The sequence below is a fragment of the Chionomys nivalis genome, chromosome 16, assembly GCF_950005125.1.
Source record: "Chionomys nivalis chromosome 16, mChiNiv1.1, whole genome shotgun sequence".
In the NCBI taxonomy this organism is placed as follows: Eukaryota; Metazoa; Chordata; class Mammalia; order Rodentia; family Cricetidae; genus Chionomys; species Chionomys nivalis.
Genome location: NC_080101.1, coordinates 7,816,776 through 7,837,421, shown reverse-complemented (window position 1 = coordinate 7,837,421; position 20,646 = coordinate 7,816,776). Strand labels below are relative to the sequence as shown.

The following is a 20,646-nucleotide window of genomic DNA, read 5'->3' as shown; positions in this document are numbered from 1 at the left end:
TTGTCAGTGTACATTGGAGACAGCTTTCAATGGTTCTAGTTTTCAGGTGCGAGCAGTTCAGTTACTGATGCCTGCCGGGGGTTGCACTGATAAACAGGCAGAGCGCATGTTTCTCCTTACTGTATGATATTTGGTCAAGTGACTTTACCCAATCTCTTTGAACCCGTCCCAGCCTGTGACCCACTATCTGGTGAAGTGGTGCTCGCTCCCTTACGAAGACAGCACATGGGAGCTGAGGCAGGACATCGATCAAGCAAAGATCGAAGAGTTCGAGCAGCTCATGTCCAGGGAGCCGGAAACAGAGCGTGTGGTGAGGACCGGCCCGTGGTGAAGGGTTCGGTTTGGAAGGAGCGTCCCTGTGCAGTCTTGGAGAAACCACTAATGGGATTTCCTTTCTTTGGAACAGGAGCGACCTCCTGCTGATGACTGGAAGAAGTCGGAGAGTTCCAGGGAGTATAGAAACAATAACAAACTCAGGGAATACCAGTTGGAGGGAGTGAACTGGCTACTTTTCAATTGGTACAACATGTACGTAAAACATGTTTCTCTTTACCTTTAACAAATGCTGTAGCTCTTATCCCTTGCAGTATTAGGAATATTTTAGCAAACATTAAGTAATAGTTAATGCTGTAATACATTTTTAAAATCCAACTGTTGGAATACACTTCATTTATCCACTGACTAAATTAATAGAGAAATTGACAGAGCTATGTAGAAATAATATTTGTTTCTTAGCGATTCCCTTTGATGTGTATTTTGTTGAACTAAAAAAATAGTTACAGAATAGCTAATACTCACTAAGCTTTTCTGTCTTTTTTCCCCCTTAAAGGCGAAACTGCATTTTAGCAGATGAAATGGGTTTGGGAAAGACTATCCAGTCCATTACATTTCTCTATGAGATATATTTGAAAGGAATCCATGGCCCTTTTTTAGTAATCGCCCCATTGTCCACGATCCCCAACTGGGAAAGGGAATTCCGAACCTGGACGGAGCTAAACGTGGTTGTATATCATGGGAGCCAAGCTAGTCGTCGGACCATTCAATTGTATGAAATGTACTTCAAAGATCCCCAGGTAAGACTTGTTGGGGTGTGCATGTTGAAGACATGCCTCGATTTGCTCACTTGAGAGACTTACTTGAGATTGCTTGTCCCTTACACGTTTCTGTCATCTTTCTACATCCATGAATATTTTTATATTCTATACATGCTTTTTATATTTCTAGCATATGTCATTCTGATTATTTAATTAGAAAGAATAACTTTAATATTTGGTGGCGACAAAACTCCATAATATATTAGTTAGCTTAGTTTATTTTATATGCCTAAGACAATACCAAACAGAAGATGATAGCAAAATGTGATCAGAGAGAACATTTTGAACTGTGACCAGAAGTGAAAAGATAATTATTTTAAAAATTCAAATACATCAAAGAAGAAGACTTTAATGCTTTGGCTCGCATAAGAATTGCTTTAATTTTGTCTTGTCGTAGTTACCTGCTTGTAATTGCCTAATATTGGCAATGTAGCATTATGCATGCCATGATAGGGTGCATGCTAGAACACGTGTAAGCTTTAAGCAATAGAGGTTGTCCTGTAGTTAGAAATAAGGTAGTTTTTATACACATGCACTCTTTAAATAAAAAAAGTATAACCTACAGTTAAAGGAGAAAAATATTGAAACCCGTATTTGTCTTTAGATTTAAGAAATTCCAAGGGCCATCTTCTTGGGATTTTTGAATTTTTTTAAATTTCAACTGTTTTGGCATTTTACAAGAAATATTGATAGAACAAGTTTAGAAGAAGCTCGAGAAACTTCTAAACAAATTCAAGTTCCCTTGGCACTCAGTTCCCTTGGCCTTACACCTCTTGAGTTCTGCGGGCTGTGACGAGACCGCATGCTCTTAACGGCACTTCACTCCATGTGATTTCTATGGCAAGTTGACTCAGCTTTTCCTAGCGCTTCTCTAGTTTCGTTTAAAAAGGAAATATTTGAGCCGGGCGGTGGTGGCGCACGCCTTTAATCCCAGCACTCGGGAGGCAGAGGCAGGTGGATCTCTGGGAGTTTGAGGCCAGCCTGGTCTACAAGAGCTAGTTCCAGAACAGGCACCAAAGCTACAGAGAAACCCTGTCTCGAAAAACCAAAAAAAAAAAAGAAGGAAATATTTGAAAATTGTTTTAGCCAATATAGCTCCAGTCTGATAAATAGCTTGAAAACAGAATGTGCCACCTAAAATAAGAGGTCTCCAGGGGTTCAGTACGTAGATCTTAGCAGCCTAGTTATCCTCATCGTCCACTGTACCAACGTAGTCTCTCCTGTGTGATCATTCTGACTTGTTCCTATAGGGTCGAGTGATAAAGGGGTCCTATAAGTTTCATGCCATCATCACTACTTTCGAGATGATCCTGACGGACTGTCCTGAGCTGCGCAGTATCCCCTGGCGCTGTGTGGTCATCGACGAAGCCCACAGGCTGAAGAACAGGAACTGCAAGCTGCTGGAAGGACTGAAGATGATGGACTTGGTTAGTGACCTTCGATGGCGTGGCCTCTGCACCGTAGCTTGAGTCTTGTGTGGCCTGTGAAGGGCGCATGCCGAGCCTGTCAGTTTCCTAAGCTAAGCTACTTAGCTACTAAGCAGCCAAGCTGCTGTCCCCTGCTCCTCCTTACCGCTTTGCTGGTATCACAGCAGAGTAGAGCCGTGATATTTTCACCAAGTATCTGCCATGCCATTACCTTTTGAGCCTAACGTTGCCACTGTGGTGACTGACAGTCCAGCTGTGTTCCCAAGCATGTGGTTTTGTCCCATTGGGGCCAGTTTTGTATGTACACAGTGAGTTGGTTGCTGAGCCATCCCTTCAGTTTGTATAGATGCTGAAAGGCTTGAGATATCGAAGATCTTGCATTGATTCTGAGTTTTTTTTTAATCTTGCTTAGCTTGTGATCTTACAGTCTCCAAAGAAATAGCCACGTGTTTCTCCTTTGGTGTGCTAAGATTTTTCTTTCCTTTAGGAATAATTGCCACAGGTATATTGTCAGAATAGCAGCATCTGGTTCCTGGTTGTGCCTGCTACTGTGTGTGCAGTCCTGTGCCAGCAGTTGCTGCTTGAGTTGCTCTTCAGTTCCTTCTTAATCTAGAGTTGGCAGCACAGCCTGACCATGCATGTCCCTCTCTCTACCCCTCCCATACATTTGTTCACTCGTGTGTTGAGTGTACACACACACACACACACACACACACACAGAGAGACAGACACCGTGGTACCATGGAAGTGTGAGGCGAGCTTCGTTGGTTCTCTGCACCACGGGGGTTCTGGCACAGGAACTCAGGTTGTCAGTTTGGCAGCAAGTGCCTTTACTCAATAAGCCATCTCACTAGCCCTGCCCCTCATTTCTAATGTACAGCTGTAAAGGAAAGAAAGTTGTTCTTTCTTTTTAAATTGTGTTGGCAGATTTGATTAATTTCAAGAAACTAAAGAACTTCTGTAGGTCACTCAATATTGAGAGTGGAGGAGACTTTCTGCATGTTTGGGGCTGTCCACATTTATTGAAGACCTCAACTGCTGAAAAGAACCTCAGAGCCTTCTGTCAGAGTTTTGCAAGGGACTAACAAGCCCTTCTTTTAATCACAAACAGGTGAAATTAATTTTGCTTAAAGGAAGAAGTCTGACCGATTTGTTTTTTCTACGTAGGGTAGCATTACCCTTTTTCCTGTCAAGTAAAGAACTTATTAACATTGTCCTAAGTTTTTTGTAAAGCAGTTCACCAATTTTGGTAGCCAGTCCACAAAGCAGCATGAACATTTAGAAACAGAGAAAAGTCTTGACGAGGTATTTTATAGAAGGAACAGTTCCTAGCTGTCTTTGGTTTCTCCAGGCAACACTTGGGCAGTGTGGTGCAGTAATTCTTTCGTTGTAGGTAAACTTACATGTTCACGACCTGTCTAACTTATCTTCAGAGCAGGAATGTGCCTTCATGGCAATTCACTAAGAGACAGTCTCATGGTCCCTTTCAGAAGGCTTAAAGTCATGTGACTGAGTTTGTCTTAAGTTGTATTTTATTGTTAGTTCCCATGTCTCAAAATAGTAGAGTTTCATTGTAAAACACCCCTTTGTTACTGAGAAAAATTAATTTACCCCGTCAGCATCAAAAAATTCACTTGCTTTGAGATGTTTTGGAAACTAACATTTTATTAATGGATTAGAATCTGGAATAGAAATAACTTTTCTGTTACATATCCAAATATTTATTTATCTTTTATGCATGATATCACGTAGGAAAATAATATTTTCCTCACTGAGTTAGCCAGGGTGAGGCTGAGGCTGTCCCTTGCTGTGGGAGACCAGTTGCAGGTTATGACTGTCATGGCCAGTGTGCCTATAACACATTTTGGCTAAAGCTCTGGAAACCTCCAAAGACTTATCTCAGAAGAGATGCTTTTTAAGGTAGAATATGTTATTGTTGTTCAAATTCAAAATATCATTTTATTTATGTAGTGCAGAATAGCTGATTGCTTAAATCCCACCTTCAAAGTCATGTTAGCCTATATGCTTACCATTGTCAAATAGCAAGAAAGAGCCCTGTGCATACACCTTAGGGAGCACTGTTGCCGGCTTAGACTGAGTTGGGATAAGCATGCACTTGCTGAAGATGATCTCCAAGTCAAAGAGGATCTCTGGGTATCTTCTTCTACTCCATGGCAAAGGAAATGGAGATGTGGTGGGGTATCGATGGTCACCATGGTTCGCCATAAGAACTCTGGAAGGAATGCCTTCAACAGGAGGGCTGCCATGAGGTTATTCTAGGTCTTCATTGAATCTGTTCTCTCCTCATTCATTGGCAGGAGGCTACACACACACACACACACACACACACACACACAAATGTGTTGCTAAAATGAAATTAAGCACACATCCTCCATCCTTACTAAAGAGAGCGATCGTGTTTTCAAGGCAGAAGCATCTCTATCTCTCCATTGAGGTTGGAGGTGATGATGCCCAGTACTCCAAGATGGGGCTCTCTTTTTCCAAATAAGTTTACTTTGACATAAGTGTACTTAAAAGTGTTTAACAGAGCTTAGGATAGTAAGAAAAGGTATGGGAAAGCTCCAAGACGGTCAGTACCATTCCTCCACCACAGTGATCTCTCCTCATTCTGTGACTGCACTTTCAATCATTCTCAGATAAAGTCACTCAGGACTTTGGCAAATCAGTGATCCTGGCTCTTGTGACCCACCAGTAAGAAGACCTTCCATTCATTTGCAAATGGATCACACTTTATGAGCCTCATGACGATGGTGATCTACCCATCTTCCTTAACCAGAGACTTCTACTGAGAGAGGGGAAGAAAAAGGAACAAAAACATTGAACCACTTCACCTCACTGCTAAAGAACTTGATTGACAGATAGACCTGGTAGATACTGCCATTGCTTAAATTATCGCACGAGAGTTTAGTGAGCATAGATTCTGCATGGTAAGATTTCAAGTTAAACCAGAAAAATCTTACCTTTGAAGTAGTCATTTCCTAAAATAATTTTGTTGTATTATACATCAAATACCAAAACAAAGAAGGAAATATTAAGTCTTTTAAAATTCATAAGCTTGGGGTTAAGAGTGTAACTCAGTTGGTAGAGCCTAACATCCACAAAACCCTATGTTGTCTTGACCCAGCCCCCAAAGTGCTATATAAAACCTGGGTGCCAGGTGGTGGTGGCAAACGCCTTTACTCCCAGCACTCAGGAGGCAGAAGCAGGAGGATCTCTGTGAGTTTGAGGCCAACCTGGTCTACAGAGTGAGTTCCAGGACAACCAAAGATATACAGAAACCCTGTCTCAAAAAACAACAACAACAAAAAAACCTGGTGTGGGGATATGTGCCTGTCATCTTAGCACCTGAAAGGTAGAGGCAGGAGGGTGCTAAGTTCAAGGCCAGCATGGGACACACCAGATCCTCTCTCAGAAAACATTTTAAAAACAGCAAGTTAACGTTGTTAATCCTGACCAGTCTAGAAGGCATCTCTGTTACCTATGTAGAAATAGAGAAGGCATGGCTGCATCAAGAGCTGGAGAGGGGCTCACAAGCTGAAAGACTAGCCAAAGAAAGACTTTTAATGATTTTGGTATTTAAAACTAAGCCGACCTCTTTGCTAGTTGGAAATTTTCGCAGAACAAACTCAGTTTTCATGCACTGTTGCACTTGAAGCACTTCTTTTGTCTCTACCGTGAGTCATGCAGGAAGCAGATGGAAAGGTAAACGTCCTGCTGATGGAGAGAACAGAAAGGAGCGAGTCACTGCATCTAGGGACTTTAGGGAAAATTGAACTACAGTGAGAAAGCAAGCCACTGATATTGAGAGACTTAGAAAACGGTCATCCTTCAATATCAGCCTAGGAAACGCAGAAGAAGGAGAGTGTCCGGGCACGTGGGAGGAGTCCGCAGAGTTTGCTCTGCGTTTGCGTTTACCTGGAGCAGGAGCTGTGCGTGCCTGCCTCTCTCTCTCTCTCTCTCTCTCTCTCTCTCTCTCTCTCTCTCTCTGTTCTGAGCTCTACACCTTGTGTATGTGTGTATGGCCGATGCTGATTGCCACAGGGAGCAGAAGTAGAGGAGTATAGGTGCGGAGAGAAAAGTATTGGCTTTAGGAAATTGTTCTGTCCCAGTTGGGCAAGCCATTTCTCTCACATTCTTCTAGGAACACAAGGTGCTGCTGACGGGGACCCCGCTGCAGAACACCGTGGAAGAGCTCTTCAGCCTGCTCCATTTCTTGGAGCCAAGTCGCTTCCCTTCAGAAACAACCTTCATGCAAGAATTTGGTGATCTGAAAACAGAAGAACAGGTACATACCCCTCCACTTTGCCTTTGGTCACGACACCGAAGATGAGCTCGTGTAATGGCAAAGCGTTGGCTTTTGCGACTCTAAGATGTAAGGATTAGGCCACAGTATTTGCCACCCTGGCGAACAGCTTTGTGTCCCCTTCTCTAGGACTTCAGGTCATCATTACGAAGGTGATCTTGTTTGTCCCTCAGCTCCCACAAAAACCTGTTCTGTTTTTATAGGCAGGTTCTTTTACAGACCCAACCTTCACAGAGTTTTGTGCCCCTGGGTTAGCGCCTCTGCAAGGTGTACTTGTCAGAAGTCGCAGGGGTTTTGTGAGATCACTTGTCCACTGGAGCTTTGGGTCCTCACTCTCATTTCTGAACTGTACTGCTTCAAGACTATTTATTTTCCTTGGAGGTACAACTGGCCAGCTGGATTTCTGGGAGAAACTAGAGGGCTTGTGTGTGAGAAGTACTTGGTTGCCGTACGCACTGCATGAGGTGTGCGTATGTTGGTTCATGGGGGAGCCTCCTGTCAGTGAACCAGCAAAGACCTGCACCTCACTAATTTTGAAATAAATGAATTTATAAGCTTGAACTTTTGGGCTTATTTGCCCCCTTTCCAGCTTAGTGGCTCAAACCTTCTGATTCAGAAGCGTGCTCTCTTCTGTTTCTCCTCTAAGGGCACAGTGCTGTGCCAGTTGCTGAAAAGAGAGTCAGAGGGTGACGTCCCTCCTTGGTGTGGCCACTGATGCAGAGTAACATCTCCCAGCTCCCTTACTCTCATTCTGTGTCTCTTTCCACAACGGAAGAGAAGCACAGAAACCTCTGGCGTTGCTCCTGTCCTCTTCCTGTTCGTCTCCATGGCTTAGACAAAAAGGAAAACTAGACACACTTCCCCCAACACCAGCTCTGAGGTTTTCAAGCCCTTCAAGCTAGTCAGAAATTCTGGATAGGTGAAGTTTTCTCTTTGACATAAGCCACCCAGCCTTCTCTGTTTCTCTTAGGACAGCACAGAGGTTAGCGCCTCACATTCCTCCTAGGCTTTGAAAACTGAAAGTGGATGTTAAATCAACCAGACAGCCTTCCCTATTTTAATATGCCAGAATGTTTTAACACCCAAACAAATGGAGATGCCAGTATTGACCTGAGGTCCTTTTTTAGGTGCAAAAACTACAGGCTATTCTAAAGCCAATGATGTTGAGACGTCTCAAAGAGGATGTAGAAAAGAACTTGGCCCCCAAAGAAGAAACTATTATTGAAGTTGAGCTAACAAACATTCAGAAGAAATATTACCGAGCCATCCTTGAGAAGAATTTTACATTTCTTTCCAAAGGTGGTGGACAAGCTAACGTACCTAACCTTTTAAACACTATGATGGAACTGAGAAAGTGCTGCAATCACCCCTATCTAATCAATGGTAAGCCCGCCCGCCCGCCTGCCCTCCTGGAGCTTGTTAGATGGGAGGTTGGTACAAGCTTCAGAAGCTCCCCTCTGCCCCTGCACTGAGGTGCTCATGGTGTGCACGAGTCACCGTCCTATCTGATCATGGAGGTAGGGGGTGCCCTCCTTTGTCGTTGCTGAGGTTAGTGGCCGGTGCTCCCATGAACCCAGAAACGCCATACCGTCTTCCCTCCTACTGATCCCCTTCATCTGAAAGCAGGTGTTTGCCAGGGATGGATGATGTTAGGAGGGGTGGGTTGCTAAAGACAGGGGAACCCTGTGAGGTCTTTAGAAGGGAGGTGGGTGTTTGGTTCCCAAGTACTAAAGAGCATCCCCGTGTGGGCAGCACTGCCAGCCACCTCAGGCATCTGGTAGAAAAGTGGCCTTCAATCCCTTGCAGTCTAGAGACTTCCAGCATGTGTCTCCTGAAAAACGGGAAGGAATCTTAAAGTCCGTTATGTTGTCCCCGTTACCTATGGAGACTTCATTTTCTACTCCATAGTGACATGGGACTTCCATGGGTTAAATACTTATAAATGCTCCCAAAAATGGTTAAGGAGATATGTGTCCCATGCCTGTACGAGCACAGCCAGTATGGACTTAGATGGACCTGTCAGGATGTAGAAGAATTGAGATGGAAATCTCAGAGAAAAATGATGCACGAGACAAGGATTTTGCCAGGCGGGACTAGGAAAAGAAAGGGGTGCTAAGGCTGAAGTCCTAATGCAGGCAAAGAAAGAACAGATGGGATCCCCTCTTCCAAAGTACAGCAATGTGTGAAACCCAGGACTGTGCCCCAGACATACTGGACCCAGCTATGATGCCATCAGATGGGGTCACATGTTACTTTCGTCAAAGACTGTAGGTGGAGGGAAGCCGTGGCTGGTGTTGGAACTGAGCCCTGACTAGAAATGTCTGTGGGGCTGAGGATGTGTCTCATCTTACTGTTGAGAGCTCTGGGTTCCATTCCAGCGCATAGCATAAAGCCAGGTGTGATATCACATGCTTATAATCCCAGCACTGAGGAAGTACAGGCAGCAGGATCCAAGGTTCAGGGTTCTTGTCAGCTATGTAGCAAACTTGAGGCATGGGGAGGGCAAAGGGGTGAGGGTGTTGTTCATGAGAGCCTGCCTCAAAAATGAAAATAATAGAGATACTGATTACAGGCAATATAAAAAAGATGGAAGGACAGACAGACAAGCAAACAGATGAACTGGGGGGTCTGTGGCTGTGATCTGGGCAGTTTATGCTGTGCTGGCAGGTAACTGGGGTTCTTGTGGATGTTTATAATAGACTAGCAGTGCAGTGAGGGAGGACAAAGCCTCATCCATCTGATTTGTGAGAGTCAAGGTCAGCTGACCTAAAGTTCCTCACCTTTCCTGTCTCATGGGTGCAGCGTACACCTGTTGACCTCCCTGCATGCCCTTGTTAGTGTAGAAAGTGGTGTCTGCCTGCAACAGCCTCAGAGCACAGAGCCCGAGGCCACTTGCTCTGCGGCGAGGTCTGTGAACTGCTTTTGAAGGTAGTGACTTTGGTTTTGTTTTCTGAAGAGTGCCGGTGTGTGATCGCTGCATGTTTACTACGTAAGCCCCCTAATCTTGCTGTTATGCATTTGTAAGCCTTTATGGTGTCACCCAGTCAGTGAGCTGGGACTTAGTGAAGTTACTGGTGTGCGTGGAGGACACACCTGGGTGTGTGCACACACTTTTTCATTCATAGCCTATAGGAAGAAAACAGACAATAACTACTCCAGCGGGAAAAGGGGGGAAAATACTCCCCGAGGACTCCTGGTGCTGGTGGGCCTGTATCCTAGTTGCTCGGCACCATGAGGAGATGGCCACCCCGGCGCCTCTCCGTCTTCCGTGATCCCTCAGAATAATTGTATGCATCGAGCATGGCCGAGGTTTTCCCCACAAAACATGGCTGGTGGGTCTTTTCCATGGCTGATTCTTCTCTAGGGTCTCCTGTGTACCTCTTCTTCCGGACCCCCTTAGGATTCCTGGAGGTGTTTGTCCTAATTGTCCTACCCTGACGTGAGCGTTTCTGTCCTTAGAGTAAGTAACAAAGCATCTGTTAGGCAGGGGTCCTTATGCCTCTGTTTTGTTTTGGTTTTGGCAAAGTACGGTTTTTAAAAATGCAGCTACACACACTAGGCTCTGAGCTGCAGGAGAACTTAGGAAGGGAGACATTGTCTCACAGAGACTGTCCAAGGACCAACGGTACATTCTCATCCAGTATCTGAAGGTGTCACTTCGCATGGAACCATTGCTATACGCAATTAACTTTCATAAGGAAGTTGTAATTGTACATATTAAATTATTATGAACTAGTCATGACAGAGGAAAGTGCCCCAGTTGAGCTAAAGTTCTGTGCTTAGGTAGAAGTGGTAAGATGAGCGTAATGGGAGAACCCACTGGAAGGGGGGCAGAATACAAAAGCGTATGTGATGGAAAGAATGTCCGGCATCTAGCAGGCACTTAGTCAGTGTGCTAGCAGGTATATACCTGGACAGCCTCAGCAGAGCTGTTCTTACTGACCTAAGCCTTGTTCGACTAGACTCTGATTTCCTGGCGTGAGAACAAGAGGACTAGAAGCATGTCCCAAGTCCTTGAGAGCTGGAAGAACGAGATATTTTTCTCTTTGCTAATGGCTAGTATACATAGATGACATTACCGCCACTGCCCCAATAGCAGCTAAGAAAACTCCACTTGGTGGTGGCGCACGCCTTTAATCCCAGCACTTGGGAGGCAGAGGCAGGTGGATCTCTGAGTTCAAGGCTAGCCTGGTCTACAGAGTGAGTTTAGAACAGTCTCCAAAGCTACACAGAAAAACCCTGTCGCAAAATAAACAAACAAAAACATGAAAAGAAAAGACAGAAGCTGGGCGGTGGTGGCACACGCCTTTAATCCCAGCACTTGGGAGGCAGAGGCAGGCGGATCTCTGTGAGTTCGAGACCAGCCTGGTCTACAAGAGCTAGCTCCAGGACAGGCTCCAAAACCACAGAGAAACCCTGTCTCGAAAAACCAAAAAAAGAAAAGACAGCTCCACTCATATTTCAAGTTGCCTTTGCTGTGCACATACTGATGAATACAGTGTCACGTACTGATGAATACAGTGTCAGCCATATTGATGAATACAATATCACGTACTGATGAATACAGTGTCAGCCATGCTTTAATTAGGGCAGTGCTGACTAAGTAGTCTGGTCCGTCACAACCCATATTCAGTTAATGTTTCCAAATCTGACATCTTAAGAAACCTTTAATTGCAAACTTTAAAAAATTGACTGTAATACATAGGGCAGAAATTGCTACCCTCTCCTTCCTCTCTTTCCACATGCCATACTAAATACAACACTGAAAGAACTGTAAAGGGGCCTGGCGTGGTGGTACATGTCTTTAATCCCAGCACTCGGGAGGCAGAGACTCTGTGAGTCCAGGGCCAGCCTGGTCTGCAAATTGAATTCCAGTTCCAGGACAGCCAGGGCTTTGTTACACAGAGAAACCCTGTCTGACCCCCACCCCCGACCCTACACACACACACACACACACACACACAAAAAAAAAAAAAAATTTATTATTTCTTTTTTTTTTTTTAACTGTTCTTATAAAATAAGAAGTCATGGGGGCTGGAGAAAACTCTGTGGTTATTGAGAGATGCTCGGTGGTTATGCAGAGATGCTTAGCTACTAAAGCGCATTTTACTTAGGAGTGAGACCTTAGTTGAATTCCCAGCGCTCACATCGCAGGAGGCGGCTCACAATTGCTTGTAGCTCTGTCTCTGAAGGGGTCTGATGTCCCTGCCCTCACATGCCCGCATGCATGCATACTCACACTTTACGATAAATTCATTGAAAAGGCAGGAGTTATTTTGCTTGTTCTTACTGAATTTAAAATTTTAGAGTGACTTCAGATTTCTCTATTCGAATTATTTATATTTCATTTTTTTACTAAAATAATTCCAGGTGTGACATTTGCTGTCTCGAAAGTAAAAATCTCATTTTTGAAAACTATTCCTTGATCATTAACTTATTTTAAACTTTATTACATTTCATTTGGATTGGATTGCACACCTCATGGACAGAGAACACCCAAACATCTTAAAAGTAAAAAATTCATTTCTAAATTGTAGGTATCTTATGATGAATTACACAAAAAATACAAAAGCAAGCTTTCTAAAAGATCTAATATGATATTTACTTTCTGTCCTGCTCACAAGAGCTTTCCTAATCCAGAACCTGGGTTTACAGATCTCAGGCGTAGGAGACACCGTCCCTTCAATCAGAGATGCGACATTTTGTTTGTTGTCTTTCCTTGGGTTGCTTCCACACTTACAGAAAAAAAATCTGAATCTCAGCTTTTTGTTCATGTGCAAGGGCGGGGAGTAAGGGTTAGCCTGTTTCAGAGAGTTGGCATTTTCTGCCAGTCTGCCTTTGTGCAAAGGTCAGGTGCTCCTGGGAAGGCCTGGCACTTGGACCAAACATCAAGTGGCTTTAATCTGCCCTTGATGATTCTTAAATCACAGGGTGTTCTGCATATGACCTCCTAAGGACAATCTCACCAACCGCCTTTCCTGGAAATGGGACTGTGCAGGGTTTGCTTTGTGTTGCCTGTGAGGTGCCTGCCACCTGACTGACTGCAGTGACCTGTCTGCCCCGACCTTCAGAAGCCTTTGGGAGGCGTTTGCATCCCCATCTCCCAGTGGTAGAAAGGGCTAAGTTCCTGGCACAGCATAGTGGTAGAAGTGACCCCTTTAGGTAGAAACTGGTGTTCTTTCTGAAGATCAGATGTGCTGGGAGCCCAGGAGGCCTAGGAGGAGGCCAGATCACCTCTGCTTAACTCCAGCCAAATTACCTGAGCAGCGAAAGAAGTGTCCGCTGCTGCTTCCTGAAGCCACACCATGGGGTGGAGGAGTTGGAGGAGGTAGCGATGAGCCTTCTTCACTGGGAACAAGCCCTTCTTATGAGGCTCCTCTAGCATGCACAAGTTTCTGCACAATAGCAAACATGGGGGAGAAGGAAGTTAGGCAGGGAAGCCTTGGAGTTGGTTCTGGTTTTAGCTTCACAGGGTTTGAGTAACTCAGGTAGAATCGCTGTTTGCGTTTTGTTTAGTAAACAGCACCTTTCTGGACAGTTCAGGCACTAGGTTGGTTTCCAGCCCGTGGCTTGCTTCTACCATTTCTGGCCTAAGAGTCCATTATTGAATTTTGGGCGTGCTTTTGTTGTTTGTTTTTGTTCTGTATTGTTTTCAACATAGACAGCAAACATTTGGTTGTTGAAAAATGTGGATCTTTTCCCCAAATGTCTCAATATATGGAACCTAAAACCCTGGTTCTATTTGTAGGCCGGTAGTTGTGTCTGGGTCTAACTTTGAGTGAAGCAGGTGGCTTCCTGCTCCTGAATGTGAATGGGCTCTTCTGGTTTTGCCAGTTTGTTGTGGGTTTGGAAAGCAAATCCATTGTTTTCGGTAATAAAACCCCTTCACGGTATTCACATCATGCCGTCCAATCTCTGCAGGTGCTGAAGAGAAAATTTTGGAAGAGTTTAAAGAAACGCACAATGCAGAGTCTCCAGATTTTCAGCTCCAGGCAATGATCCAGGCTGCTGGCAAGCTGGTGCTGATTGACAAGCTGCTGCCAAAGCTGAAGGCTGGTGGCCACAGGGTGCTTATCTTCTCCCAGATGGTGCGCTGCTTGGACATCCTGGAAGACTATCTCATTCAGAGACGGTGAGGCCACTGCACAGAACAACAGAGAGAAAGGCCAGGACTCCTGGGTCACCTAGAAATGACATTTGCAGTAGAGGTGGTGGATAGAAGCAGTGTATCACCTCGCCTTTTAAAATCACATAAGGGCAACTTCTGTGATGACTACAGGAGCCCATTGTATACTTGGTTTGGTTTGTTTTTTTGAGACAGGGTTTCCTCTGTGTAGCCCTGGCTGTCCTGGAACTCACTCTGTAGACAAGGCTGGCCTCAAACTTAGAGATCCATCTGTTTCTGCCTCCCTAGTGCTGGAATTAAAGGCATGTACCATGTGTAGGAGGTTTCTGTTTGTTGTTTTACAACACATACTTTAGTGAGCAATTTTTCCCTCATTGCATTCAACTTGGATAGAAAAGCTTACTTAAAATTCAAACTATATTTTTAGAATTTAGCTATTTTCTTTTTTTTTTTTTTTTTTTTTGGTTTTTCGAGACAGGGTTTCTCTGTGGTTTTGGAGCCTGTCCTAGAACTAGCTCTTGTAGACCAGGCTGGTCTCAAACTCACAGAGAAGCTATTTTCTTAAGAGGAAGTAAAATAAAAATCTCTTTGATTGTTCAGACAATGGTATGGAAAAACAACTCTCATCTGAAATTATTTGTTAACTCCTTCTATTTTATGAGTGCCCATTCCACAATGGATACTTAATTAAAAGCAAAAAGGAAAGGAAAAACGGTAGCTGTTTTTCAGACCTCGCTACTGTATTTCCAGGTATCCATACGAAAGGATCGATGGCCGAGTCAGAGGCAACCTCCGCCAGGCAGCCATTGATAGGTTCTCCAAACCTGATTCCGATAGGTTTGTTTTCCTCCTGTGCACAAGGGCAGGAGGTCTAGGCATTAATCTCACTGCTGCTGATACCTGCATCATCTTTGACTCCGACTGGAATCCCCAGAACGACCTCCAGGTAAGCGGGGACAGGCTGCCCCAGCGCCCCTTCTCACTCTCTGTGGCAAAGACTCATCAGTCACACTAGAGAGCTGGTGTTGCTGTTCGGCTGGTGTCTCTTGCCTAGTGATCAGCCCAGCAGTGTATGAGAGGAAGCCACTGAATGTCTTAACCCCTTCTAAAGTGCCCCTTTAACTATGGGGATGCGCCGTTTTAGAACTGGCCAGAGCTGAGTGCTTCTTTAGCTGTGTTGGTCACGTTTGGCTGCCATAACAAAACGACATGACTGGGCAGCTTAAACAATTCCCACGCCTTTCTCAAGGGTCTGGAGCTGGAAGGGTGAGGTCTGGGTGCCAGCACGATCAGGTTTTTGGTGAGAAACTCAGCACAGACAGCCATTTTCCTCCAAGCACACTCAGCTTCCCTCCTACCTCTCTTTCTAGGAGGCTAATCCCATTCATTAGGGCACCACCCTCATGACCTAATTACCCCGTAAGTCCCCACCTCTAAATCCCCACTTCTAAATCACATTGAGACCGGCTTTCCAACATACAAATTTAGGGAGGACACCACTATATATTTCGTCACAACAGCCATTGATTTTCTTTTTCCTCCAGGCTCAGGCACGATGCCACAGAATAGGGCAGAGCAAGTCTGTCAAAATCTACAGGCTGATAACGAGAAACTCCTATGAAAGGGAGATGTTTGACAAGGCTAGTTTGAAGCTGGGCCTGGATAAAGCCGTGCTGCAGTCTATGAGTGGAAGAGAAAATGCCACCAACGGGGTAAGACGCCACTGCCCGGGCCATGTGTTCATGCCAGCTAATGGCCACAGCCATCTGATTGTAAGAAATTATTTGGCATCTGGATTTTGTCATTCTGTTTTCCCGAGACAGGATCTCACTGTGCAGCTCTGGCTGGCCTGGAACTCACAGCCATCCATGTGTCTCCGCCTCCCAATTTCTGGGATTAAAGGCGTGTGTCACTCAAGATCTACTGGCTCTTTTTCACCTCAAAACTGAAGCGTATTCCATCGCATTTTCCTTTGTTATTAGTAAATCTTAAGACGTTTAGTTTCTGTTTTAATTCTATATTCCTTTGAATACTTAAATTCTCTCTGAAACAGGTTCAACAGCTTTCCAAGAAGGAGATAGAAGACCTTCTACGAAAGGGAGCTTATGGTGCACTTATGGACGAGGAAGATGAAGGGTCGAAGTTCTGTGAAGAGGACATTGACCAGATTCTCCTTCGTCGAACCCACACTATTACCATTGAGTCCGAAGGAAAAGGGTCCACGTTTGCTAAGGTTCGGATCCGCCTAAGGGGCCAGGCCTTTAGAGAAGCGTGCTAGAACTCAGGAGTTCTTATGAGGGACCACAAGACATAAGCAGAACCTTGGCTTTTCGTTATGAATTATAGGCCAGTTAATTCCTTGGCAACTCCAACACACAAGTCATGCTTTTGTTGTTGTTGGTTTGTTTTTGAGACAGGGTTTCTCTGTGTAGCCCTGGCGTCCTGGAACTCTCTCTAGTTCAGACTGGCTTTGAACTCACAGAGATCTGCCTACCTCTGCCTCCCAGGTGCTGGGATTAAAGGCTTACACTACTACTGCCTGGATTACTTGGAATTTTTTGAACGTTTTCATGGTAGCTTTTGCTTGAGCACATTTTCACTTGTTCTTAGCATATGCCAGGAAGAGAACTCCTAGAGAGTGATGTTAGCTGTCTGCCCCCTCACCAGATTAAACCTAAACATCACATATGCACCTGTATCTTTTAAGGAACTGACAGACTGGGTTTGTTTGCTTTTCTTTTCCATGAATTAGAAAAGTTTGAATTAGCATAGAAATAATGAATTTCTTCCGGCCTTTTCATCATACACCTGTCATTGTGCAGTGTGGCCCCTCCCCCCACTGCTGTCCATGCCCTTCGCACCCCCTCGCTGGACCCCTCCACCCTGCAGGAGCCCCTTCTTCTGTCTTCATGTCCCACGTGTCCCATTATTCTTTTTACCCTTTTGCTTAAAATCTCTTCCCGTCGTTTCATGACTCGACTTTTGCATGTGCGTGTGTGCACACACATGAACACAGACACACAATCTAGATTCGTATGTGAGAGAAGACTACGTGTCTGTCTGTGTCTGCCTTATTTTGCTTAACATAATGGTTTCCAGCTCCGTCCACCTTCCTTCAATGTTATGATTTCGTTTCTCTTCACAGCTAAATAAAATTCCATTGTGTGTAGCTAGTCTTTTTTATCAGATTAGATGTTGTTGGGCATCCAGGCTGGTTCCATTTCCTGGCTGTTGGGAAGCGTGGGTCTACAAGTGTCTCTGTGGTGCTGACTTAGAGTCCTTCCTTCAGGAATACACTCAGTGGCGTAGCTGTGTTTATTTCCTAGTTCCCTTTCCAGTGAGTTGAGGAATCTCCACAGCAGCTGCATGAGTTTGCATTCCCGAAGCGCACTATGGCTCCGAGTTCTTTCACTCCATCCTGGACAGCGTTCCTTGTTTGTTTGCTTGGTGCTAAGTTTATTTCCTTTTCCCCGGTGGCTGAAATTGATGAACCCCGGTTTGTCTTCTAGAGCCGCTGTTCCCTGTCGCCTGCCCACACCTGTGTGTTAAGAGTTGTGTTTCCCACGTTCTCACCAACACCCTTTATAACCCGTCCTGTTTATGCGGGGTGGGGGTGGGGGGTTGAGCTCTTCTGTCGCCCCAGCTTGGAGTGCTTCTTCCCTGGGCTCTGCCCTCACATCTTTCATTCTTTCTCCTGCAGGACTTTCCCCCCATCCTCACATGCACTTTAGTTCGGTCTGTGCAAGATTAGCATGTGTGCGAGCATGCGCATGTTTGCATGCAGACAGCTCATCTCATCTGAGTGGCATGCAGATGCCAGGGCTGGATATGGTAGTTCTCCCTGGCTTCTTCCCTTCCGGTGTTTCACCTCTGCTGGTCTCTACCTCTGTTCACTTCACCTTTTGACAAACGTCCTTTGAGGAAGTCTCGGTTTCTTCATTTTTGTCATTATTTGTTGTGTAATCTGTGAGAGCAGTGTGCTTTGATCTCTACCCTGGAGAGCGTTACTGTAACGTCTGCACCAGGTGGTTCTAGGCATGGTCGTAGTCATCTTGAGTTTACCCCTCTTTTTAAATAGTCCCTGCTTCCCTCAGGATAGAGATCAGACTGCCCACAACACATGCAAGGCCCCTTGTTCTGGCATCCGCCCTCACTGTCTTGCCCATGGCTACTTTTCCTTAAGACCCTTCCTCCTCGGTCCTCTCCTCTGGGCCTTTGCATATGACCTGCCATGAACATTTCTGCAATCTTTCTTCTTCTTTTAGAAGTGCTCTGCAATACAGTTCAGGCAATTTCTTCTAGAGGAAATGGATGTTTTATTATTTTTTTTAAGATCTGCTCTGAGCAGTACCTTGTTGGAGCCAAGTTGAAGGCCTTCCTCCATTGCTGTACTGTCCCATACCTACAACAGGTGTGGGACATATCCAGAGGAGTCTCCCATCCACTGTCCTGTTTACACAAGAGGATGAACATGTGCATATTCGGTGGAAACAGGGCTGCCTTGCACCCTGCCTCTGAGAAAGGCATCTCAGAGTAATGCATGTTTTCCTCCTTCTAGGCCAGCTTTGTTGTATCTGGAAATAGGACAGATATTTCTTTGGATGACCCAAATTTCTGGCAGAAGTGGGCTAAGAAGGCTGAACTGGACATCGATGCCTTAAATGGGAGGGTGAGTGAGAAGCCCCCCTCCCCCCCCCCCCAGACCGCTGCTTCATAGGACCCAAAGGCTGGGCTGCAATCTCACTGCGTCTGCTCCTTTGTTAGAACAACCTGGTCATAGACACTCCACGAGTAAGGAAGCAGACCCGGCTGTACAGTGCCGTGAAGGAGGATGAGCTGATGGAGTTCTCCGACCTGGAAAGTGATTCTGAAGAAAAGCCTTGCGCCAAGCCACGGCGCCCTCAGGACAAGTCCCAGGGCTATGCCAGAAGCGAGTGTTTCCGGGTGGAGAAGAACCTGCTGGTCTACGGGTAAGGCTGACTCACTGCGTGATATCACTCTTTCTAACAGCTGGAACTCTCAGCTCTCATAGGAAAGCCATAGCTGTGTGGATCCGCGTGGCTCCTCTTAGCCTAGGAAAGCCATATCTGCGTGGATCCGCGTGGCTCCTCTTAGTGTAGCCAGGCAAATGCTTCCACATTAACTTTCTGCAGTCTGTAGCTCATTTGGTCAACATGACCCGGGTTCCAGTCCCCTTGGTTGCGGAGAGAGAAGTCACTGGAGAGAGAGTGTGAGCTAGCATCTTGGAAATTATGGCAACTGCAGTTTACTTGTAGATTATTAAAAACTAAGAATGATGTAAATTGTGAAATCTCGTGGCACTGTACTGCCACATAAACTTTATGGCCGCGGTTATCTTTTAATAGTTTTCTGCTCTAAAGTCTCATCAAAGGCAGAGACCCCACTCAGGAACTTTCCTCCGGCTCATCTGAAACTTGAAGCGTCTGTGGGCTCCTTTTGCTAAAGGCTGACTCCCCAGCCCTCATGACCCATATCAGCTTCATGTCTCATGCAGCTTGGCACCCGCACAGCACTCTGAATGACAGGAACTCAGTAAATCCTGAATCAGTAGATACGCGTTTACTCTCAGATTGACGCCCCTAAAATAGAAACGCCCCCTGAAGTGTCTTTCTGCTGATTCGGTGCTGTCCCGCCTGTGGGCATGTCTCCCAGTGGATCAGTGCTCATGCAGAGCAGGGGGAAGGCACGTGTCTGAGGCCTGCAAGGTTGTCTGTCATGTGGATACTGTCTCCTGGGTAGTCTGAGCTCCGTTTGGGAACTTTGCTTCCACTCACACCCGATTGCTCATGCCCTTCTCGTTTCTGCCTGTGCACAGGCTGTTCTGCCTAGGAGCTCCGTGGGCTCTACCCCCAGACTTAACCAGCCTGCCTCCCTTGCAGCTCTCCTCACAGCTGTCTGCTTAACGCTCTGACCTGCTGTCTCGTCACGTCTGTCTTGATGGAATCCCAGTCAGCATTTCTCTGAGGACAGCAGCTCTTCAGTGTCTGCTCAGCGCACGAGGCAGTAGCACAGAGATGCACAGTGCTGCACAGATGTTAGTGTGGGATACACCAATGTCAGCTGAGGCCTATCCTCTACCTCAGCAACTTGGCACTAGTCTGTGCCCACTGGGCAGCTCTCCTGCCTCTGTGTAGAACAGACACTCCCCTAGCCTCCGCCTTTTGCTCCCTGAACCTGCTTCCTTGTTTCAGCCTGGTGATCATAGTTGGAATTTTGTAGGGAGCATTAGGACTAGAACGTACTAATAATGCCTAGTTCTAAGAAGGATGCTCAGGGCATTTTGTCTGTCAGTCAGGTCCCCTCCTCTTCCCACTCTTACTGTTGGGGATTAAACAACCACTACATGCTGGGCACTGGGCTAGGATACCCTCGGGCACCAGGACCACCACTGTGCGCAAGGCAGATACAGCCCAAGGCGGAAGGCGAGCAAGCAGAAATGGTAGTATGCTAAGATGATGTGACAGAGACCACAGAAGCTCAGCCATAGGACATAGCATAGGTACCATGCTCCTGCTTCTCTGCTGGGAGGAGTCGCAGAGAGACTCTGTCCCTGATGAGCATCAGTCAAGCACCAGACGTGAGGAAGGGAAGGAGAAGCAAGAAGTGCAAGGCCTGGAGGTGAGAGGTGGCCTTGGGAATGGGTCTCAGGAAGGT

General features: G+C 45.7%; 1 protein-coding gene across 5 annotated transcripts in view; it reads left to right on the top strand.

Moving 5' to 3' along the window:
- Chd7 (chromodomain helicase DNA binding protein 7) overlaps nt 1-20,646 on the top strand; it is a 179,431-nt gene that overhangs the window by 138,571 nt on the left and 20,214 nt on the right. For all 5 annotated transcript variants that reach the window (XM_057790256.1, XM_057790257.1, XM_057790253.1 and 2 more), the window contains exons 10-21: nt 173-310; nt 407-528; nt 830-1,073; nt 2,345-2,521; nt 6,684-6,827; nt 7,973-8,228; nt 13,767-13,977; nt 14,722-14,917; nt 15,516-15,683; nt 16,025-16,204; nt 18,530-18,640; nt 18,736-18,941. In XM_057790256.1, coding sequence (XP_057646239.1) covers nt 173-310; nt 407-528; nt 830-1,073; nt 2,345-2,521; nt 6,684-6,827; nt 7,973-8,228; nt 13,767-13,977; nt 14,722-14,917; nt 15,516-15,683; nt 16,025-16,204; nt 18,530-18,640; nt 18,736-18,941 — 2,153 coding nt within the window. The remainder of the gene's footprint in view (nt 1-172; nt 311-406; nt 529-829; nt 1,074-2,344; nt 2,522-6,683; nt 6,828-7,972; nt 8,229-13,766; nt 13,978-14,721; nt 14,918-15,515; nt 15,684-16,024; nt 16,205-18,529; nt 18,641-18,735; nt 18,942-20,646) is intronic.